Genomic DNA, 24,727 nt, shown 5'->3' with positions numbered 1-24,727 from the left:
AACATATGGGGCTAAAAACAAAGTTTGAGTGTCCGAACCCACTACTTGAGTGATTATAGTGGACTTCAGGATATGTTTGCTAGCTCCAACAACGGTATGAATTATTAGCAGCAGGTAGCTGAGCTTGATAAAAGGGGCATTATTAAAAATTAAAAGAAAAGTTTGTCAGGGTGGCAAATGACTCCCATTTTATTTTTCCGTGAAACTCTGTGGGCTTGTTGATGAGGGCTGAGTGAGATGACTGGGAAAGCATAGAAGGACTTAATGTCTGTGTGGGAAAGCAAGGGGGTAGTATTTAAGGTTGGAGAGTAGTGGCTTAAGTGTGCATGCCACACTGCCAGTTTTTGATTTGGATATGTGCAGTCAGATGTGCTTTCGCCAGACTTCCAAAATGGAATGAACTGCTTTTGATGTGTTTCATTGTGTTCAAGGTCAATTAGGAACTAGACTAGGACAGAATATTCTCCATCTTTGTTTACTTCAGTCCCAGTAAGGGATTAATCCACTCCAGAAACCTAAACTCTAGACTGCATGGGAGCAAGGACAGTGTTAACTTCAACATAGCTAAGATTAAGATAATAATAAGTTTCTGTGGTGCTGCATGAATAGTGCATATAAAGAAGACCAACTCCTTGACAGGGAGAAGCAAAGTGCTTGAAACAATTCAAATGCCACACACTGTCCATCAGAACAGATTCCACAGAAAACTTTTCACCTGTCCTAGGTGAAAACAGGAGCTAGCAGCAGCATATGACCACTCAGCTCTCCATAGGTACCAGTGATATCTGCGTGAGGACATTAAGTTTTATAAAATAAAATTTGAGTCAGGAAACAACTTTAAAAAAAAAAGGTGGTAAACATCTCGTGAAATCAGACTGTAAACACTGGAATTTCACACCCAACCTTTAACTTTGCCCCTTTGCTCTACAAATACTAGATCACTTGAGCTGTAGTCAGACTCTCCCTTCCAATGAAAATCCCTCTGACTGATGCACAAAACTGGAGCGTCCTTGACTTGCATGGCAGATACCATCCATCTGTCCCACCTAAGGCTGCCCATTTACCCTCTGAATACTGGTCAGAGAGCACACCATTTCACACACAAGCCAGCTGTCAAGTTTTTTTCCAAGTGCACCTTGAAGATACTGGCCACAATCTGCTAATATCTAGCACAAGACATGCCTGAGATCTCCTAATGGATGACCTAGATCAAAGGATGAGTGTAAGCAAGAGAATCTTACAGACCAAAAAAACAAACAACCCTATTACTATATAAGTCTGCTTTTGTGTAAATGTCGTTCTTTTTACAATTAGTGGGGTCTTCCACCAATATGTGTACCATCAGCAAAGCTGAGGGGACAGTGTCAAGATCAGTGTTGAAGAATTTCAGATTTTGACCTTTATTTTAAAGGTTTCAACTCTGTATTGAGAGAAATGCAAAACTATATGTAGTAGCTTGCCTTCATATGCTCTTGGCTTGTCCTTCTCACAGTATTTTATCTGGAAAATAGCATCGGCTCCAAAACTCTTAGCTTTTCTTGACGTTTAGTAAAAGCAAAACTTTCAATGTAAAATAAACATTTGCGTGATGGATGGCAAAAAGATGTATTAATATTCACTGGAGATCTTGATTGAAGGCAGATATTCTGGACTGGCTGGCATGTCTTCAAGGAGTAATTCTATTAGAAAAGACAACTTGCAAAGCTAGAGGAAAAGCAGCAGAATTCTAACTGATTTGAGACTTGCTGCTTCTCTTTATAACTTAACTCCAGGTTTTCAGACCTAGACTTCCTGCTTTTTCATACTCTGTATTTTTTTAAAAAAAATCTTAGTTTTAGAAACATAACTAAAGAGCTACATGTTTAAAATATAAACTCCCCAAATTGTTGCGTTTTTATGCATGTTTTTTTAAAAGGCTTTTTAAGTTCAGTTCGTACTGATCTTGTTCTATAGTGATTATTTTTTAGTTTTGTTTCATTAGTTTGAATAGTCTCACATTTTTCAAAAAAAGAAAAGGAGTACTTGTGGCACCTTAGAGACTAACCAATTTATTTGAGCATAAGCTTTCGTGAGCTACAGCTCACTTCATCGGATGCATACTGTGGAAACTGCAGCAGACATTATATACACACAGAGTGGTCAGTTTGGATGAGCTATTGCCAGCAGGAGAGTGAGTTTGTGTGTGTGTGCGTGTCCCTGGGAAAAAAGGGGGTGGGGGGTGAGAGAGCCTGGATTTGTGCTGGACATGGCCCACCTTGATTACCATGCACATTGTAGGGAGAGTGGTCACTTTGGATGAGCTATTACCAGCAGGAGAGTGAGTTTGTGTGTGTGGTTTTTGGAGGGGGGTGAGAGAACCTGGATTTGTGCAGGAAATGGCCCACCTTGATTATCATGCACATTGTGAAGACAGTTGTCACTTTGGATGGGCTATTACCAGCAGGAGAGTGAGTTTGTGTGTGTGTGGGGGGGGGGGGGTGGAGGGTGAGAGAACCTGGATTTGTGCTGGAAATGGCCCAACTTGATGATCACTTTAGATAAGCTATTACCAGCAGGACAGTGGGGTGGGAGGAGGTATTGTTTCATGATCTCTGTGTGTATATAATGTCTGCTGCAGTTTCCACGGTATGCATCCGATGAAGTGAGCTGTAGCTCACGAAAGCTCATGCTCAAATAAATTGGTTAGTCTCTAAGGTGCCACAAGTACTCCTTTTCTTTTTGCAAATACAGACTAACACGGCTGTTACTCTGAAACCTGTCACATTTTTCAGTCTTCAGAATGTCTGTTTTTACAACTGAAACGGTCTAATCTTTTACTTCAAGTTAGGTTTTTAAATAGGTAATGAGTTTTATCTGGTTATTAAGCAAGGTAGTTCTAGATGCATAGGCTTTTTGGAGTTGCTTCACTGTAAAAGGGGGTGTGGGTGTGTATGGTGGGTGATTATAGGGTGGGTGGGTGTGTGTGTGTTATATTTTCAGAGTTAGATGGGATTATTTTTGTTTTCCTGTGGGCACTACTGCTCTGCTGTTTTAGGTCACACATTTTTCTTCTCTCCTCCTCATGCCAGAACACAGACAGGCTTTTGTTAGCTTGCTTTACTGTTAGCTATCCACTTCTAGAAGCTGGACCTGTACAGTATTTGAACACAGTTAATAAAATTAATAAAACTTCTAAAAAATCACTTCATTTTTAAGACTGTCCATGTCTTAAACCATTGTAATGGAATGGTTTCATCAATGTCATCTTTCTCTTCTAAGAGTTGATGACACAAAGCCAAAAGAGGAACCTGCTTCTCGAACAGGCTTTTAGCTGTTAATGAGATCATGAACTCCTTTCGGATAAATCAAATCCTGAAAGGAAAGTAGTAAATCACATCTACCATGCAACTAGTTTAAAATCATAAGCCATTAGTTTACTTTTGTGTAGTAAAAAGTTGCACTTTTAAAATACCTAAATACTTTTTGAAAGGGGTTTAAAAGCTTGGTTAACTAAAACAATTGGAATTTTTTTTGTTCTGTTTTTCAGGAAATAAGTGATGACCTTAAATTTTCAATTGTTTGGTTTGTGTCTCTTATAGAAATGTTTAGAAATTCCAGATGAGACATAACATGAGCTAATTACTCAGTGTAGCTAAATGGTGATTCTTATTAATGAATTCCAAAATGTTGTGTTCAGTCCTTGTGTAGGAAATTCCTTTGTAGAACTCGACAGACATCCCTCTCCAGAATGGATCTGATGAGACGTTTGCAGTCAGTGTACTGAAAGTGCAAGTCCCTGCACTTATCTTTTCTCTGCACTTAATCCCCTAACGAGCATCCCCTTCATGCATCATGCTTTGTCAAAGCAGTGGAAAACATTAGTTTATCCCAGCCTTTTTCAGATGCCCCCACTTGGAGCTTTAAGAATCCTTCTTTCAAACCTCTCCCTCAAGGTGCAATAAAGAGAAATAATACTTAAACACAGCCATCAAATTTATACCAACATACACTGCAGTTCACACAAATGCTTGGGCCTATGCATTTGATCCAGATATAGGGGCCAGAGAGTTCATGGAGACATGATCTTTGCCTGGGTCAGAAATGACACTTTCTGACTGTAGGGAGTGAAATGCCTTGGAAGATCTGTAGGTAAATTTCTTCCAAGCAACTGCTAGTTCTTGGGTTGAAACATAGTCAGTAACAGAACTGTGTACAGTAGCTCCCTGATCCAACGTACACCTTCACCGTGCATTTATAAACTGAACTTTCCTGAGCTTGTGTCTTTTTGGCAGAAGGGTACTCCATCCTGTGGTAATTGCATACCTCTTTACTTAATCTTTCCTCAGTCATAGCCCAGTCTCTTTCCACTCATTGTTTGTAAATAATATGTAAAAATAAGGGTGGTTTTAGACTCTATTGAGGCTGACTGTTTCCCATGCGGTTAAGAGTCCAGCAGATGTCCTGGTAAAGCACTTGTTAATTTTCTTTCTTTTTTTTTTTTTTCAAGAAAGAAATGGCTACTGACCTGAAGCTCTTTGTATCACTCTGGGTCTTTGAAAACCAATAGTCCATATCCCTGAACTATCCTTTTCTTAGCTCTGTGTGTATGTGTGAGGCTATTTAGTGTGTACATTACATGGTAGCTATGTTAATAATCTTCGCTTTAGAACATCTCCTACGTCCATGATCAGCCACTGGTTGATGGTTCTAGTTGTCTCAAAAGACTACAAGGAAGGGATCCAACCCATGCATAAGGTCTGTGGACGTGTCTTAGAAGAAAAATTGATAAACAAGACTAACTTCTATATCAAGAAGCTCATTAGAGAGGTGAAGTAACGTACTTGTGTGTGTGTACACATATATAACCACATAACCACTCATCTTTATCTGCTGTAGCAGTTTACAGGGAATTCTTAACTGTCCCATTGAAATGCTCTTGCTCTGAAGAAATTGGGTCAGATGTGTCCCAATATAGGTATGAGATCAGAGGCAAAAAATAGAAATTTACATCTGGGGAGTGTAAAACATGGCAGGAGACATTATGAAACAGATTCTATGGGAAGAAACCTGCACATCTGTCTCTCAGGAGATGGTTGACGTCAGTTTGCTGTGCAATATGGCTGGGGGTGGCGAGGAAGGCCTGTTCAGTATTAGTGGTTTACAAGTAGTATCTGTCTAGTCAGTTGCTTTGTGGCTTTGCTGACATAATGAATTAAGTTCTGGGCACTGCATTTCTGGAAAACCTGACAAATTGGAGGGAGTTTAGAGATGAGCAATAAAAATGATAGAGGGCTACTGAGATTAACTTTCAAGAAGAGTTCAATAGCAAAATATGTAGAGCATGTCCAAGTGATTTTGGCCTTGGCTTCAGTACCATTTTCTTAATCTCCTATAATGTATTACTGCTTGTGGCAGCAACAGGTACTGGTTTAAATATGTGGTGGTTAGAAACTCTTTACTTAGAACAGGTCTGCATGAATACAGTGGCTCTAAAAATGCCAAGGGCTGATCAGTGGGTGAATCAGTGCAGGTAAAGGTCTAAGGGAGGGCATTACCTTGCAGATATTTTGAAGGGTGCAAACACTATTGATTTTGAGTTTCTAAAATATAATTATAGGAGCCCATCCGGTGATTTAAACTTGCACATAAATAACCAAGGAAAAGGTGGCATTGAGCTTAGTTAAAAGGGGTTAATTGGGATTTAGTATGAATTGAGGGAAAACTTGAGGCTGAATATCAGAGGAAAAAACTTCAGGTAAGATGTATTGGATAAGGGAATCAGTGCCCTGTTTATTTGCACACTTAAAACTTGACAAGCCAAAACTCTAGCAAGTGTATATACTAGGGGCAATCTTACAGTGGCAGATGGAGACTCTAGAAAACCGAATATTCACATCATGAAGGTAGGTGCTGTCTGTCTGATATGCTTGTTCTGTGCAGGCCAGTGTAAGTACATACAAGGGTTCAAGAGAAGATTTTCGAGGTTTTAGAAACATGCCATGAAGCCTCTTTTAGAGGCTAATGGATTTAGATGAATACCCTGAAAAGAATACTATCTTTACTTTTTTCTGTAAACTATAAACACTTTGGGTAATGATATGGTAATAAATTGAAATGGTCTTCCCCCTACCTCCATTTCACAGGGAGGTTTTCCTGAAGAAATAAACCATGGTCAAATGAAGTGAGTTGGTTAGTAAATGCTTTCCAGTGCTCAGTAATTCAGCAGGGGTTCTTGGGACAAATTTTTTGGTGGCTTCTGCGTGTGGCCACCAACTCTTGCTGGTGGCCGCTCTCGCACTTCTTCCTAAAATACTTAATTAGCTTTAGGAAAAACAAATAAATAGGCACATATACACATCCAAATCATTGTAATTTTATTTATTGTTAGCTGGTAAGTCTGTTGTGAAAAGTGATATTAACAAGCGTACAAGTATCACTTTTCACAGCAGATTTACTTAGTCCTGTCAAGCCTGGGGACAAATTAAGCCCTGGATTGTGGGTGAGCGTCCTATAAATATGCGGTAGAGTGTAATGGTACATTTTATTTTCTGTTACCATCCTGCTGATTTATTTAGCTGGGGCAGAACTAGACATAAAATCTGGATGTTGCTAAACAATGAGTAAATATCTTACGACTTTTACACCACTTCCTCACTTTCATTAAAAAAAAAATTCCATGTACCTGAACCCCCATCCTCCCTCCTCCCCCCGCCCCCCCCCAAAAAAAACAAAAAACAACCCTGGCTGGGCCTAGCATTTTGAATTTGACCATTTATTAGTTTCAATAAAATAACTAAAAGATGCATAGCATCTACAAGAGCAATATAGCCGTCACCCCCAGCAGGGGAAGCAGTTCTTGCCAAAAGCAGCCAAAGAATCATTTAACATTTAAGTTTGTAGAGGTCTTCCCTAGAATCCCATTACTTCTATTGAAAAACTTCTAAGTTCTGTCCCTAGAAAAAAAGGAAAAAGCTTTCTGTTATCTGTTCACAATGATTTATTCTACCTTCACCTATATTGCTTTTAGTTTAAATGGGAGAATTTTAAGAATGGAAAACCTGCATCCTTGTGTCACCTGTGCCATTGACTACTAAACTTCTCTGTGGATGGCATCCCACTGGGAAACCTCCCCGTTTTCCCACATTGGTTAGTAGAGGGCTTGTGAGTCTCCTGTAGCCATGTCTGCAGTACTTAAATAGGTGTCCTTTATAATCAGCATTTATGAGACAACTTTGCCATGATAAAGCTGGTTCATTTGGGGTTTTCTCTTTATAACTACAGAATTGGTACTTGCATGATTTTAAAAGGAGAAAAACCCTTCACATTACACACTCAAGGTGGAATAGTGGATCTCTTGCAAATGCACATTAGTGCATATAAGTTATGCGTCTATTGATCACAGATGGAAGTTACATAATGGAAATGTCGCAGTGCAATTTGAAATTCCATGGGCACTAAGTCTCTAGTGGCTTCCTGTGCAGTCCGTATTTAAGATGATGAAGCACTTCCTTAGGTGCGTGGTCCTACTGAAAGCAGTGAGACTCCTTGTCACTTGGCATGAGTAAGTGCTTACCAAAACACAGGGGGTGCTGTTGGTCCCTATATGATTAGGTTTTTAAATGGCAAAATGAATCTCCTGGATGTTTGCCACTTATATCTGATGTTCCGTTTTATTTATGTGAACAGCTATTATAAGCTTAAATGTGCACCTACAATTGAAAATAAAAAAAAATCCCAAATGAATAGGCTTTTCCTAAGTCTTTTTAAATATGCAAGTCACCTAGAGTGCATGAAAAGTCCCATACCGACAGGCAGTAAACTGAATAAGTATGACATTGGCACAATGAATAGGTCTCCTGCAGACTGCTTCTCCCAGCTGCCTGAACCCTCATGCAGAGGGACCACTTCAGCAGGAGAGTATCTTTGTCTTTGCCTCTCTTCAATAAGGATGCAGATTTGTGACACTATTTTTTTTTTAATTTTGAAGATTAAACACTCAAAATGCAAAGGGAGCAAATCAGTAGTTGGTTGGCTTAAGAAGCACCTAGTTCTGGCTATCTGCTTTTCTCCATCCCTAAAAGGGAATGTCAGTTGGGTATCAGCAGCTGCAGAGGGAAAGACGCATCCTACTGTGCAAAAGTGGCACCAGTCTGAGTAAACCCAGTCCGCTGTCTGATCCTGCTATGCGTTAGTCAGCAATATACACGATAGGTCGCACACAGGGCTGTGCTGCTCTTTCTCCGCATGTGAATGGTGCGCTTTGGGCGAGATAGGACTTCCTGATTTTGGTAACCTGTATAGGTTTATCACAGAATTGTGGACTGTTGTCCACAATTGGATGGAGTCTCTCAAGGGAGAGGGAGTCTAAATGCTAAATATTCTTCCTTGAAAATGGCTACTGTATGAACTTTGTGTGGTGATTCTTTTTAGTTATCAGTTGGGTTTTGGACTGAATTGGTTGTTATGGACAGCAGTCGTCTTGATATTAGGTCAGTTTTTGTCTGTTTCACCTATTTGTTGTTAGGATCAGCTGCAGTTCTTCATAGCAAAGCTACCTTGAGGGTAACACTATGTCTGTATGAATTGGACAAGCATAGTTAATGTGAAGGACTTTGGTGTGATGCATATTGAACTTGAATGTATTACCTTTTATTTCGTAATGTGATTATTGCACACGTTCACACTGGCAAGCTACTGACTTATACATGCACAAACTGGAAAGAGTGATTCATTTTTACATAGTAGTAATCAACGGATCTGTTTTCTGCATGGCTTGTCTATAAGATCTCAAGTTTGTGGGGGTGGCAATTAATCTGTAAGCTGAAAATTTTTATATGGAAGGTAAGAACCTCCCAATACTATTTTCAGTCACTTTTCTGAGTAGAATTGCATTAGTAGAAATCCACAGCTTCTCACCATCCTTTCTAATCTTTCCCCACCATAGCTTTTGAAGTTCATTTAGTGACCAGTCCTCTGTATCATAACCTACTCTATTACCTGTTCACATGCCTCTCCCAATAGTCTAAGCCACTCCGTGGTTAGGCAGATGGAGAAATGAGACTTAGTTTATGTATAATGTGTCCGCCTTACTGGTACCTCCTCCGACATTTGTCTGTTTCACCTACTTGTTTCTATAAAATCCTCTGTGGTTCAGGGATGGCCTTTCTTGCTACTTGTTTCAACAGTGTCTAGCTCAGCAACATTTCTTTCGTCTCTAGGTGCTACAGTAATACAAATAGGTAGGGCCCTACCAAATTCACGGTCATGAAAAATACATCACGGACCGTGAAATCTAGTCTTCCTCGTGAAATCTGGCTATTGTTGGAGGTGAGGGGTCATGGTATTGTCACCCTTGCTGCTTTCAGAGCTGGATGGCTGGAGAGAGGGGGCCCAGCTCTAAAGGCAATGTCATGGTAGAAGTGAGGGTGGCATGGAATGGGGGGTCATTACTTTCGGGGGGACAGAGCTGGTCTTATGGGTGGGTGCCATGGGTGATGGCCCAGAGCACCATGGTCAATCCCCCCCTACACACAGCGCCACCCCAAAGCCTGTTAAACCCTAAGCACTGGACTCAGAGGCGGGGAGGGACAGGGCTGGGAGCACCCCAGCCGGGGGCTCCTACTGTGCACCGGGATCCAGCTGCTAGTCTTGGCTGGGCTGGGGAGGGATGGGACTATCCTTTCCCCCAACACAGGCTGTGCCCTGGGCCCAGTCAGATCCACCTCTGGGAACCTCTCCCGGTTGCAGGAAACTCTGCAATTCCTGGCTGGGAGCCCGGGTCTGAAGGGAGCACCACAGCCAGCAGTCGTGCAGAAGCCAGGGTAGCATGATACGGTACTACCATCCTGACTTCTGCACTGCGGCTGGCGGCGGTGCTGCCTTCAGGGGTGGGTGCCTGGCTAGCAGCTGCCGCTCTCCCGCCACCCAGCTCTAAAGGCAGTGCCACGGCCAGCTGCAGTGCAGAAGTAATAGCAACAATAGGCAACCAACCACCCCTCCCTCCCCCCCCCCCCCAGCCCACGACCCCCTTTTGGGTTGGGACCCCTGCAGTTATGGCGTGAAATTTCAGATTTTTAAAATCCTGTGATTGTGAAACTTAGCAGAATGGACTGTGAATTTGATAAGGCCCTCCAAATAGGAATATCGGTTTCATATACACACTTTCACAAACAGTGCTTGTGGTGGGAGGGAGGAAGGACCCTCTAACAGCTTTTTCCACTCATTTCAGTACAGAAGAAATTCAACTTTTCAACCCTCCTTCCACCCCCTGATTAAAATCCACATATAATATACAAGAAGTCTCACATTTAGCTTTGGCATTTGCTCAGAGGCCATAACAAAATAATGCTTTTGAAGATGTCTGTTCGCGTGTATAAACAAATCACTGCATGCTATCAATAGCTGGATTTTTTTTTTTAATTTTTTTTATTGTTGTTGAGGCTGATTAACACTTTAGTAAGAAATTAGTGTTCAGGAATACCTTTTGTATTGATACAGACAGTGCTCTTCAGCTGTTAAGCCTATGTGTTTAGGAGCCTATTGAAATGCTAAGTGTGCTGTATTCGGAGATACTCTGGCTGTCAAACAGTGGCTTTCTAAAGGTTGGTAGGATGCTAACTGGATGGACCATTGTTAAACTGTACTATGAAGGATGAGAATTTTCTTAGAAAAGTCACTAAAATTTGTGTGGGTATTCTTTGGTTGTCCCATTGAAATGATTAGGATTTTTGCTGCTCTTTGGTCAATGCTGTATACAGACACATGTATGCTAATATGATATAGATCTCTAAGGTGTTCATATTGCTATAAAGTGAAATCTCAGAATATTTTAAAGAGGAATGCTATCTTCGTATTTTTGGCTAATATTCTGTCAGTGGGACTTGGGTACCTAGCACCTTTTGACAGTACCATCACCTGTGTGTCTACATGTAAATCCAGGTGCCTAATTTTAGGGATCCAAAGGTCAAAATTTTTACCTGGATGTTTAACCCTCATTTCCCTAGCTCTAAAACGAAACAGCTACCTTACAGCTTTGTTGAAAATTAGTGTTGGTAAAGCACTTTGAAGATTAAAAATAATATGCTTATTTGTTACATTTTTATTAAACATAAGCTAGCAAGGTTTTCTTGTTCATAGTTGCTTATCTGCATGCATATAGATAAAATTCTCATTAAAAAAGCTACAGTCCTGGCAACTAACTTTCATGGTGGTATACTGTAGGATTTGAAGCTTCAAAAAGTTGGTCTGTAATTCCTCCTATACAGCTACGTAATGAGATACAATTCAGTTGTTAGAACTGGACTGTTCAGTGTTTCAAACCTTTTTGAAAATTCAGGAAAAGCCCATCTTTCCCATGTGTAATAGTCATTGTAGATGCCAAAAAACCCCAATTGTCACATTTATGAAGATACCCTTAGCTGATGCTCAATTATATGCAGTAGAGTAGCTTGAACATAGGTTAAAATGAGTCTTGAAGCAGTGCAATACTAGTTTAAAGACCTACCGCTCATACATTAAGTAAGTATCTGAAGAAGGTTAGCTTATGAAAAGGTTGCTTTCATAACTTTGTAAGTTATTGGTTTTTGTTCAGAATTTGGGATTTTCTAATTAATCCATTTGAAACATTTAAGCTTTTAAATGCTATAAAAGAATTTCATCACTGTTCCATAATTGAGCGTAGGAGAAAGTTGGTGATATGTCAAAATTCACAGTATTAATTTGTCTTTTAACCTTCTAGCAGCTCCTACATTTCCTCCTGCCTCTCAGTCTGATCATATTACTCCTAAGAATGTTTCAAATTCTTAATTAAACTGGGTATTGTGATTTCAGCACTAAACTTAAGACAGTCGATAGGAAGGTAGGAGAGCCAGTTACAAACATTAATGCTCTCTGGGAGAAGTGATAGGAGCAGTAAGCTATTGAATAATCAGTATGTCAGGCAGCCCTTTCTAGTATGTAGTATTTTTGTGCAGTATATTGGTGTAGGTCTTAAATACCTTAGTTCATTTATTGTAGTACTGCAGAACTAACTGTTTCTTTTCTTTTCTTTTTCTCGTCTCGTCTCTTTTTCTCTCTTAAATCAGGACAGAGCTTGGGTTATGGCTTTGTGAACTACATTGACCCCAAGGATGCTGAAAAGGCAATCAACACGCTGAACGGATTGAGACTTCAAACCAAAACAATAAAAGTATGTAGCGCTAATTATAGCGTGAGGAAAATTGTAGATTGAAGTCTTGCAACACTAATCACCACATTGTTCTTAGCCTAAGCTACAGGTGGAAAGGTTTCTGATATGGGCAACACAGCTAGTGGGGTTTATGCTCATAAACTACTGCCTTTAGTAACCAGGCATTAACATGAACAGAAGTTACTTAGACTGTGTGCCAGATTGTTTCCATATCAGATGTATGTCTGTTTACATTTTACCCAAGAAATGGATCCTCAAAATTGCATGTTTTTGAGGTTTCCCTCATTAGAATATATGCCATACTATATTTCTGAAAGGTTTTGTTGTTTGGAGAAATTATACCACTGCCATGTTTTTTCCTCTGTGCATTATGTATATTGCTTATGAAGACTTTTTTCAGTGGTGTGTCCCTGGGAAAACCTGTTTAAAATAAAATGTGCCGAAATGAATAAGGCCAGAGTAGTATGAAAAACCCTAGCACTGCAGTTAGACACTTGCAGCTGGCCTGTGCCACCTGACTCTGGCCTGAGCCTCAATGTTTACACTGCAGCTAAACATCCCCTTAGCCTGGGCCCCATTAGTCCAAATCAGCTGTCATGGGCCAGCCACGGGTTTTAACTACAATGTAGACATACCCTAAGAGTCCAACAACCCATAGCCAGCCTCCAGTTTTATTTTGGATTCAGTTTTTGCCCCAAATTGGATTCAGTTTTTGCCCCAAGCCATAATACAATTTTACAGCCTTGTAAAGAACAGAAGTAATCTTGAGGAGCAATCTTCCCCTCCCCTGCGTGTTATCCCTAAACCAGTTTATGGTGACACGTGTGTGCCTTCAGAGCTTAGGGGCAAAAATGAAGGAGAATGAAGCTAGCTGTCCTTTTATTCTTAAAGTTCAAGGGATCCTCTTGAACACTTTATTTTCATAGGTTTCAGAGTAGCAGCCGTGTTAGTCTGTATTCGCAAAAAGAAAAGGAGTACTAGTGGCACCTTAGAGACTAATCAATTTATTTGAACATAAGCTTTAGTGAAGTGAGCTGTAGCTCACGAAAGCTCATGCTCAAATAAATTGATTAGTCTCTAAGGTGCCACTAGTACTCCTTTTCTTTTTATTTTCATAGACTCCTACAAATGTAGGCTTGGAAGGACCTCAGTAGGTTTAGTCCAGTTCCCTGCACTGAGGCAGGACTAAGTATTACCTACATATATCCTTGACAGGTGTTTTTCTAACTGGTTCTTAAAAACCTCCAATCCACTGAGATTACACAGACTCCTTATGTGACTTGTTCCAGTGCTTAACTACCCTTAGAATTGGGAAGTTTTTCCTAATGTCTAACCTAAGTCTCTTGTGATGCAATATGACTCCATTTTTTCTTGTCCTCTCCTCAGTGGATAAGGAGAACAGTTTATCATCCTTCTCTTTATAATAGCCTTTTATGTACTTGAAGACTGTTATCGGGTCCTCCTTTCTCTTCTCTTCTCCATGCTAAACAAACCGAGGTTTTTTTGAGTCTTTCCTCATAGATCATATTTTCTAGGCCTTTAAGCTTCCTTCCTAACTTGCTCAGTCTCTATAAAATTATTTAAGTCAGAAGGATGCTAACATCCTAGAGTCTTCTGAGTAGTTTGGGCTTTAGAAGCCAAGGAACACAGGCTAAACAGGATAAGTTGTCAGGAAGTGTTTCATCTCTCAAGGATACTTTGTGACAGTAAAATATTGTTCATCCTTGTACTGGCTGACTATCTTCTATTCTTTGTATAGTGTCTAAAGGCAACTGTCATCCTGCTCACTATCATTCAGGTTAGAGACAATGGTGCTTTAGTTAATGACTTCAGAGCTCAGCTACCAAATGTAGTCTGTTCTGCCCTTTTGACTGAGGTCAGACTTGCTCCTTTGGACATGCAGTTTGCTTGTGAAAGGGCTTAAACGTAAAAGTGAATCTCGGACATTTAAAAAGGTGTTTGAGGCAAAGATATTGTTCCTGTGAAAAAGGCAGGGCATGTTTTCTCTAACCTGTAATATTTATTAAAATGAATAGTGATCCACAAATGTTATTGAATGTTGCTGTTCTGTATCCTGTTAAACACATCTGAGGAATGCTTAGCATGAAAGACACAGCTTTGTACCTTTGGCAGAGGTTTTGACTTTTGAAAGGATTTTTCTTGAACTGATCAAAAAGAGACAGGTAGGGGTGGGAAGGGAAGGGACGAATTTCCCAAGGAATTCGCTAATTGTTTAAAGATATTTTCCTTTTTATTTGACAATCTGGATTGTGTCCCTGAAGTAAAGGAACTTCTTTGTGGTCTGACAATTTTGTGGACTCTTTTTAAATGTGCTTTTTTTGTGTTTGTGGCACACCTCTTGTCCCAGTAAAACAGTTCTGCATAAAATGCTGTTGTCTTATTACTGCCTCGCTGGGTTGCGAGTCAGAAAGGTGACACATGGGGTGACTCAAGCCAGACATCCAAAATCAAAATGATCCCCCAAGGTTGTTGACAGTAAGTTACTTCAGTAAGTATGTATATTAGGGCTGTCAATCACAGTTAACACCTGTTACTGAAAACAAAATTAACGCTTTAATTTTAACACATTAATGTCATGAAGCCCCACCCCTGAGCTCCAGGCCCCCAGCCTATATTTGAAAATATAGGAAATATCCAAAAAATCTTTAAATAAATGGTATTCTATTATTTAACAGTGTGATTAAAATTGCCATTAATTTTTGTAATCGCTTGACAGCCCTAATATATATATGGAATCCTCGTTCACCTTGCAGATAGTCATTGGGCAAACAAGTGAAGAGCAATGGAAAAGGAGATGTTACCAGGAGGGAAAGAGCAAAAACACAGTAAATGGAACACTGGTGTCTCATTCCCCACCGTCATGCACACAATACAGCCTATCTGTTAGTTAAACAAATGGTAGCATTGAGTTAAAAACTGTAAAAGTAGCCAACAACTGGATACTGAAGTTGAGAAACAAAAACATTTAGGCTTTATCATTAAGCTTGATCTTCCTTGAAATTTGTAAGGAGCATGTCTAGGCGTTTCTATAAACACATTCCAACTCAATAGGCCAAAATGTAGAGACCTTCTGTTGCACTTGTATGGATTTTTCCTTTTCTCCTTAGTTGTGCAAACTGAGTGCTGCTCATATCTTCCACATTAAAGGCTGAATTCTGTTGTTCTTGACTTCAGTGGGAGGTTCATATAATGGGGAGGAGGGGCAGCATTTGGCCCCAAGAAAGGAGTTTTGTACGTTTCCCTTCATAAGGATCTGTTGAAAGTCCTGCATCCCAGGTTGGCTGAGATGCTGATTTGCAAGGTTTTAGCTGTCCTCGGAGACAGCAAAGTTCTGTGATAGACCTATGTTTGGGCTTAGAGGGGAAGCATCTTTTCTTCCCTGACCTGCTCTTTGGAGTTCAGAGAGAGGTTTTAGTGACTTGCTACAGGGTTTCCTGTATGAGTCGTCATGGAAACTGATTTTTTTCCATATCGCTTCTAAAACTAAGGATATTTAATGTTTGGGGATTGATCAGGAGTTGCCTGCATTGGACACTTGCTTAACTCTCTCTTTGAAAATGGCAGAGCTTCTTCATGGTGGTAGGTATCCCATAATATTTTTGTCAGGGACCTGATGTTGTATGAGGCTCACAGCTGAGAACAGACAACCTAAGATAAGCTGCTTATGTCTTGATTTCTGAGTCACTAGATCAGTCCTGAACTAGTGACTCAGGCAAGCCCAGGCTCCATATCTACTGTAAATACAGATATGGGCTTAATCTTAAAGGCTTGTGTTGATACAGAATTCACATGTGGGTGAGGTTTGTCATCGTAAACCAGTTCTCTCTAAGCAGTGGCCAGCTAGGACCATAGCAGTCCTTTAAAGTTATACCAGAGTTATTTGTGACAGATCAGGACTTCATTCCATTCCTGTAAGTATGTGGTACTCTTAATACGAACACTTTTGAGCTGGCTAAAATTAGCAAGCCCAGACAAATTGGTCCTTAGAGCTATTGCTGGTTTCCCACATCAGCTAGAAAATAGCTCTTAGTTTTTACACACCACCTTCAAAGGGAAAGAATGGGGCCATCCCTCATTGACTCCCATAAATACGGCTGCGATTAGAGCTGGGCACAGTATTGTGACACGAAGGGCCTGTTTGAATTTGCAAAACAGATGGGAAATGGCGGCTTTTTTGCTGAATATTTAATACTTGCAAAAGCTTTTTTTTAATTTTTTTTGTTTGCTTTTTTGTTGGCCTGAAATTGTCTACCTTGCAGTAGGTAAAACTGAAAAGCAGGTTTGGTGAAATGATAAAAACTTGTCAACTTTCACCACAAAGTGAAAGTAGTCCATTTCAGAGAGGAGTGTACCTACCACATGGCACTATGGATTGAGTACGGGATTAGGTATCCGTAACTTGTGGTTTCCATTCCCACCTCTAGCACTAGCCACCGTTAATACTGCAATCTTTAGGAGAGTCTACCACCACTGTTTTCGTGAAACAGAAGATGTGCTTGAAAATTTGCTCATACTACAACATGTGCAAAAATCAGGCTGCCACTTTTACAAATGCAATTAAGTTGCCAACATTTAAAAAAATTGTAGGAATGATTTTATTAAAATACTTGCAAAATATTTTGCATCTGTTTTTTTCATTCATCTAATGTTTTCAGACCCAGTCCGGTAATCACAGCAGCTTATAAACTTGTGTTATGCTGCCCTGATTGTTTTAATTATTCATTTGACCTTTGGCAATAGGAAAAATCTACGTTTGTACTGTAGTAACATTTAGAGGCCCCAATCCAGGATCAGAGACCCACTCTGCTAGTGATCTTTTGTGATCTTGTGAGTCATTTTTCTTTTTTGGAAGACACTGCTGTTGGAACCCTTTCAGTGCTGAGTGAGTTATTGAATTGGAATAGAAAATGAGCTATCTAAAAATCTTTAACTTTTATGATTGAGCTGATCAGTATAGTCCCTCCTCTCTTTCTCACCCCTTCACCTGGTCCCACTTGCTTATATGTATTCACTCTTTGGTTGGGAAAGATTACTCCTTCCAGGGATGTAAGCTGATGAGTTTTGAAAAGATGCCAGTAGAATATATTAATGGAACAAAAACTGATGGACTTGTCCAGGTGCGAAATAAAGATCTGGAAAGCCAGTTATGTCTTGGATTGGTTTGGTCTGCAGGAACAGAATTTCCATTTCAGAAAAAAATCAAGTAGCATTGGAATAAGAACAGGCATCTCCAGTGGCTTCTTCTACTAAAGGTTTGTTAGATCCAAGGTAGAAGCTGAAGAACAGTTAATCTTCATGTTTACCGAGAAGAGCATACCAAGTTGCAAGACTCCTGAGGTAAACTATATCTAGGTTGAAAAAGTCTGAGGAGAGGCCCTGTCTATGAAGCAGGGGCAGACAACATAATTCTTTCACCCTAGTGAATTGTGTCAGAGCTGTGTTTCCGGCCTAGAGCAGGCAGCTTTCCACCCTGATGCCAAAAATGAAACTGGCTGTACTTTAAGGTGTCATGGATTGGAAAGGGGAAAGAGCACTTCTGCCCATGTAACTGCTAATCTGATTTAACCTGGTCATGGCTTGGAGGTGGTGAACCCCTTGGATGTGGGGATGGGCAAAGTTGACCCCGGATGATGCCCTTGCGGGGGGAGGGGGGGAAAAGAGACTCTGTCCCACAGAAATACCACTGGGACCAGTAGTTTGTTTTTTTCCATCAGGCCAATTCAGGTTGAATTGGGGCTAAAATGCAAGATACCATCAAAAGGTTAACCATTTGGGGTGAGATGGATTGAATGTCAGAGTTCACTTAAATGCAAGACTAGTCATGGGATTTTCTGAGATCACCATTGTCATTGAGACATGTATTTTCTTAATCCTAGATGAGTAGCAAGTAGAACCATTTGAAGCGCTTCTTTTATGTACAGCATTTGTTAGCAAATACAGCTTCCAGACCTCTGCCCTTCCAGACCTTTGCAAGTTTAACAATTGATTTCTACCTGGGCAAAGGCTGGTTAAACATTTCTTCTCACATGATTCTTAAAAGAAACGTTTTTTGATTGACTATTAAAGTGTTTACAAGAGTAATTATCACCTGTCAGGGGAATATAGATTTAAGAAATATTTAATCAAAAGTATTAAATCTGTAGGTTTTCTTCCCACTCTTCCATAGCTCTTGCATATATTTAAAAAAAAAAAAACCCTCAGGCTTAAAATGGAGTGTCATTCATGCAGAAGTTGGAAGAAAGTTAACTTTCCAAATTTTTTGGCCACGCTTGTGTTGTGAAGATTTCCTTTGGTATTATCCCTTACTAACTGTCCAATGGAAGATCATGTAATGCAACATTGAAACTGTAAAATGGGCCAACCATTGTAGAATACTTTCTCATCAGAGTGCCAAGGAATAGCAACATATGCTATAGTAAAGGGAGACTTGAGATGAGGAACATACTACGGGTATGCACACCTTTTGAAATAGTTTGCTATGTAACAGAATGGTGTGCACCACATTTCATTCAGTAGCAATACTGGTTAGTTGTGAACCATTATCCTGTTTTGCAACAGTAATCATCTTAAAGTAACTGTGGTACCATAATTTATTGCTTGCCCAAGAACGTCCCCTGCTTATGACAATGTTTTAAACACAGTTGATATGCATTTTATATAATACAATGAAGAATGTGACTAGTATACAGACCCACTAACTTGTCTTTGGCAGATTTCTTCTAGTGCTGAATGTATGTAGCAATGAGGGGTATTTTCCAGTTGCATTGCTCTTCGCGGGTCTGACCTGTTCATCTTTGTGGAAGTATATTAACAGGAAGGAATCTTTGGTAGATAAGCTTTTAATAGTGATCTTTTCCATTAACCACCATCTCAAGAGAACTGGGAGATATGTATTTATTGTGTGTAAACTCCTTTAGGACACTGGAGGCAAATGAACTGTGAAGGTGAGGAAGAGACACACTCCTCACTTCTGTATTTTGTTCTTCCAGTATTAAAGAACATTGGTCTAGCAAGTGCAAAAGGGGATCCTATTTGGAGCTTTAATTAAAGCAGGTACATTTTATTGATGCTATCAATCAGCAGAGATTGAGGGAAAGGGCCTGGTGTCAGACCATTTAGTGGTCTTGACAGGGTAATTAAATACCTCAGGACTGTAGTCTCAAGATAAAGTGAAGTGCTTCTGCAGATCTGAAGCAGTAGAACAATTTATCTTGGAACAAAGGTAAAGGTGTTTTTCCTTTAAATTTCTGCAGGAGTTATATAAATGGTAATTATAGAGTCTTTTTGCTATGCTATAGTTAAAGCTTTGACAGCATTTCCATTTTAAACCCCTCCTCTTTTTTCCATCCCCAGGTAAAATTTGCTCTAAGCTGACACTTAACACACAAGGTCTTCAGGAGTGACATTTTTATTTAACCATCTTAAATTGGGCACTTTTCATATTGTATTATAGTATTTTGAAGGGAAGGCTTGGCTTTGAATGCATATCTTGTCGCTTTCTGTAAACTGTTGCTTTTTTCTAAAGCAATGTGATTATTCCACAATGTCTAATCACTTGGAGCAAAATAAAACAGCTTGTCAGACTGAATTTTAAAAATTTGCAACAACTCTTCTTAGGAAGTTCCACAGCTCGTACTATAAAGGTCCTGGTATATGCAATATACACAATTTAACAGCCTTTGTTTCTCAGTCTGTATCCTCCCAGGTAGAATGCCCTTTGGAGGCAGTCAGTGCAGCTGCTTAACAGCCTATGGGGATTACTGAGGGGTACGTTTCTCCTTGTCTAAGAAGCTCTCTCCACCTCAGCAGAACTGTTAGTCCTTTCTGACCAGGAGACCAAGATGATAGAATGAGTAACCAGTCCATCATGATGAAGTGGACTAGTACTATTAATTTAAAAAAACCTTTGTACATGCTGGATGTGGCACAGCAATCTTATACCAACTTAAAGCAAAAACCTCACTACTATAGTGTCGATAACACCAACCCTCTTCCTTTTTCTTATCCCCTAAAAACAAATCTTTAAGTTGGATATGGGTTTCTGCAAAGCCAAAAAGCAAGGATAAGAGGACTTGGCTAGATGAGCTTAAACTCCATTATTTGTGTTTTCTGTGTAAGAGATGGTGCTTCAACTTTTTTATCATAGTAAAATATGGATGCGTTTCTTGAAATGTAAAGCCCTTGAAAGAGTGAAGTTGATTGACCTTTAATGGACTCCTGGCTGCCCAAGTTTTTGGTTGTTAGTTAAATATTGAGTTTGGGTATCGCTTATCAACCCAATAAGGGTTTTTATTGCATGCTTTTCATAGGTTGTAAAAATGTTTCTGAGGAAAGTTAAATGTATTTGGCATTGAACATGCTGTTTTGCCTTGTGCATGACTCTGAAGTAGTGTATTGAATGAGATAGATAGGCAAGACCTCAGAGCTATGAACTGACCAGTCAACCACACACCTAATTTGGAACTGCAATCAGGCAACAGCAGAGACCAAAAAAAAAGCAGAGTTACAGTATTGTGCTAAACTTAAACTACCAAAAAGAAAATAAAGGGGAAGTTTTTTAAAAAAGTTTTGACAAGGTAAGGAAACTGTGTCCTTTTTATTTAAATTAAGATGATTAAAAGCAGCATTACTGTGCAGAAGAAATAAAGTTTGAGCTGTATTAAGTCAATATTCAGTTGTAAACTTCTGAAAGAACAGCCATAATGTTTTGTTCAGAGTTACAAATGTTTGCGTTACTAACGACCTCCATGTTCATGGTATTCGTAACTCTGAGGTTCTACTGTGTAAAAAAGAAAAAAAAAATTCCATATCCAGTAAGCGAGTGGCGGCGACAACAGCAATGTGAAGTGGGCAAGCATCTTGACATTTTCTTTTTCTCTGCAGCTTTCAGAGCACCAAGGAAACTTGTTAAATACTTTTTTAATGTCTTGGTGCTGCTCTGAAGGCAACAGTAGCAGGGACATGGTCCATTAACTTAGGCTTGAATAAAGACTTGGAGTGGATGTGTCATTACACAGAGTAAAACTAAAACTATTCTCCCCTCCCCCCCCGCCCCGTTCCTCACGCTTCTTGTCAACTGCTGGAAATGGCCCATCTTGATTATCACTACAAAATGTTTTTTTCTCTCCTGCTGGTAATAACTCGCCTTACCTGATCACTCTCATTATAGTGTGTTTGGTAACACCCATTGTTTCATGTTCTCTGTGTATATAAATTCGTCCTACTGTATTTTCCACTGCATGCATCTGATGAAGTGGGCTGTAGCCCATGGAAGCTTATGCTCAAATTTTAGTCTCTAAGGTGCCACAAGTACTCCTTTTCTTTTTACGGATACAGACTAACACGGCTACTACTCTGAAACAAGTACTCCTGTTCTTTTTTGTAATTTTTCAAACTCCTTGCATAGGATTCTGTGCAAAATGCTGACCATTCTACAGTACTTGCCTGTTCTAAATGTTCCTGCTTTACTTCTGTGGTGCATGATCCCAGCTTAGTGCTTTGGTCTGTCTCCTAATTTTCAAACTTAATTTCTCTCTTTACTTAAGAAACTTGGTGACCTTCTTTATTTGGCTGGAGAATGTTCTATACTGAGTGCTTCCTGAAGGGCCCCATGGATCTGGCTCCCCCCCAGCAGTATCTCCAGTTTTCCTACACAGTTTGTTTACATGGCAATCAAGACTGCTGCCATCAGAATTCTTGAGTAAATTGCCCAAATTATGGCATAGCCCAGGCTGGAAACAAGAGGGTCGTAGTACCAATGCCCCTCCCTCCTCAAACCCCTTGTATCAGACCATCTAAGAGAGAGTGCTGGAGTGTGAGCCTGAGTTTATTGCCAGGATTTGCTGCTCTTCCCAGAAGTCTACTTCACCACTATTGTCTATTAAACTCTAAGGAGGAAATGGATGCCTCTGGTTCCTCAGTCCCTAGAAGTGGTAAAGGGACTGCTCCCAAGATTAAACTCCCTCTCAAAGAGTATGGGTAAGAGGTGACTTGATCATGGCATAGGAGTACCTGCGTGGGGAGACGACTTAGAGGGCCCTTTATCTAGCAGCAAAATGCACAACCAGATGCAGTGGCTGGAAGCTGCTGCTAGACCAATTCAGACTGGAAATAAGATGCAAGATTTCAAGTGAGGGTAATTAACCATCTGAACAAATTACCAAGGGATTTGGTAGATTCTTAATCACTGAAGTCTTTAAATTGAGATCCTTTTTGAATGCATATTCTCTAGTTCACCCAGAGTTAGAATGCTGGCACTGATGTAGAATTTCACCCAGTAATTCGTATGCCCAGTGTTGTGAGGGAGGTTAGACTAACTGATCATAATGGTCCCTTCTGGTTTTAAAATCTATTAATCTACCTTGCCTCACAGCAGGGACAGCAACTCTCTAACAGCTCTTAGGCTAGGTGACTGAGCATAAATAAGGAAACCTATTTTTTCCGTTGTTGGAGATTCCTTCTCCAAAAAGAAAATGTAAGGCCAAACATCCTTGGACTGTATCCAGAGAAAATGCCCACTAAAGAAAAAGGTATCACAGTCCAGAAAACTCAATATCTTATGCACACTCAGGGTGGCACAGGTCATCAAATGACCATCCTGTGGTAAAAGCTCTATTCTAGAATAACAAAAAGTACAGGTACCTCCTAAAAACCCACTTCAGGATAACCTAGGGAATAATGTTGTCATGGGAAATATTTCCTAGACTAACTGTTCTTTCAATATCTCTCTCCAATCTCTGAGGTGATCTCTCAATATCTATTGAGGTCTCTCAATATCTTACAGCATCTGCTTTTCTGTGCCTTCTGTTGCTAGGAATGATGGTCACTTGTATGGCAGCTGTTCCTGGGCTATGCTTGCATCTTTTCCCTTTGCAGACTTTTTTTCTTCAAATGTAGAATTTCTTATGTCTGTGACATGTCCTCCTTGCTGCACATAATCCTGGGCCTCTGAGCAGCTTACCTGGTCATCCAAACAGGAAATTCTCATCGGGCCTGAGTGTTTGCTAGACCTTCTAACTGTTCAATTAAGTACTTATGCCAGTTCCTTTAGTGGAAAGGCACGGAGAGGATATCTTTTCACTTGGACAATAAGGAACCTAACTGCCTGAAACCTGAGGAAGAGCTGACAGCAACATTCTTATTCTGAAGACCTGATGGCTTTCTGGTTTTAAAAACTGGGACATGCAAAAGAATGGAGAATCTGATTAACTGGTGTGCCTGCAATGTCATTAATTCTTTCCATTTGGTGTCTGAAATGTCTGTCTTTTTTTGTTTGAAGGCTTCCAAAAAGGGTTTAAGATTCAGACCTCATTTCTCTGAGCCCTGGTCTACACTAGGACTTTAGGTCGAATTTAGCAGCGTTAAATCGATGTAAACCTGCACCCATCCACACGATGAAGCCCTTTATTTCGACTTAAAGGGCTCTTAAAATCGATTTCCTTACTCCACCCCTGACAAGTGGATTAGCGCTTAAATCGGCCTTGCTGGGTCGAATTTGGGGTACTGTGGACACAATTCGACGGTATTGGCCTCCGGGAGCTATCCCAGAGTGCTCTATTGTGACTGCTCTGGACAGCACTCTCAACTCAGATGCACGATTGTTTGCCATTGCTCTGACGCAGGGAGGGGCGACTGACGACACGGCTTACAGGGTTGGCTTACAGGGAGTTAAAATCAACAAAGGGGGTGGCTTTACATCAAGGAGTATTTCAGGCAGGACTTCATGGAGGGTTCCAGTAAGAAATGGTGCACCTAAGTTACTGTTCTTATTGGAACAAGGAGGTTAGTCTGGCCTCTGATTGATACATGGCTAGATTTATCTCGCTGCACCTTCTCTGTGAGTGACTGCAGTGTGACCTAGAGAAATGAGTCCCCTTGGCGGGGGGGTTGCAAATGAGTATAAAACAAATCTGGTCTATTTCTTGTTTTGATCCACTCCATCTATCTTTTACATCTTTGGCTGGCAGCAGACGGTGCAGAAGGACTGCATGCCATCCACATCTCATGGCTGCCCGGCAGCAGATGATGCAATAGGACTGCTAGCAATCCGTATCACCTGCCTGCTCACCATAAGACGGTTCAATAGGACTGACTGCAGGACTAAAGAGAATGACCTGATTAAGTCACTCCAAATTTAGTCCCTGTGCCCAGGTGCTCCTGATCGACCTAACACAGGTGACCAGGAGCACCTCGGACATGACGATGATGGCTACCAGTCCTATTGCACCGTCTGCTGCCACAAAGCAATGGGTTGCTGCTGCTGGGTAGCAATGCAGTACCGCGTCTGCCAGCACCCAGGAGACATATGGTGACAGTGAGCTGAGCAGGCTCCATGCTTGCCGTGGTATGGCGTCTGCACAGGTAACTCAGGAAAAGGCACGAAACGATCGTCTGCCCTTGCTTTCACGGAGGGAGGGAGGGAACGGGGGCCTGACGATATGTACCCAGAACCACCCGTGACAATGTTTTAGCCCCATCAGGCATTGGGATCTCAACCCAGAATTCCAATGGGCAGCGGAGACTGTGGGAACTGTGGGATAG

At 40.5% G+C, this 24,727-nt stretch overlaps 1 protein-coding gene across 13 annotated transcripts in view; it reads left to right on the top strand.

Annotated features, from left to right (window-relative positions):
• ELAVL2 (ELAV like RNA binding protein 2) overlaps window positions 1–24,727 on the top strand; it is a 170,390-nt gene that overhangs the window by 120,618 nt on the left and 25,045 nt on the right. For all 13 annotated transcript variants that reach the window (XM_084628901.1, XM_084628891.1, XM_084628900.1 and 10 more), the window contains one exon: window positions 12,063–12,166. In XM_084628901.1, the coding sequence (XP_084485027.1) occupies window positions 12,063–12,166 (104 nt within the window). The remainder of the gene's footprint in view (window positions 1–12,062; window positions 12,167–24,727) is intronic.

This window comes from Lepidochelys olivacea, assembly GCF_965140295.1.
Source record: "Lepidochelys olivacea isolate rLepOli2 genome assembly, chromosome: 5".
Classification (NCBI taxonomy): domain Eukaryota; kingdom Metazoa; phylum Chordata; order Testudines; family Cheloniidae; genus Lepidochelys; species Lepidochelys olivacea.
The sequence above is the reverse complement of the archived record's forward strand: the minus strand, read 5'-3'. Positions and strand labels throughout refer to the sequence as shown.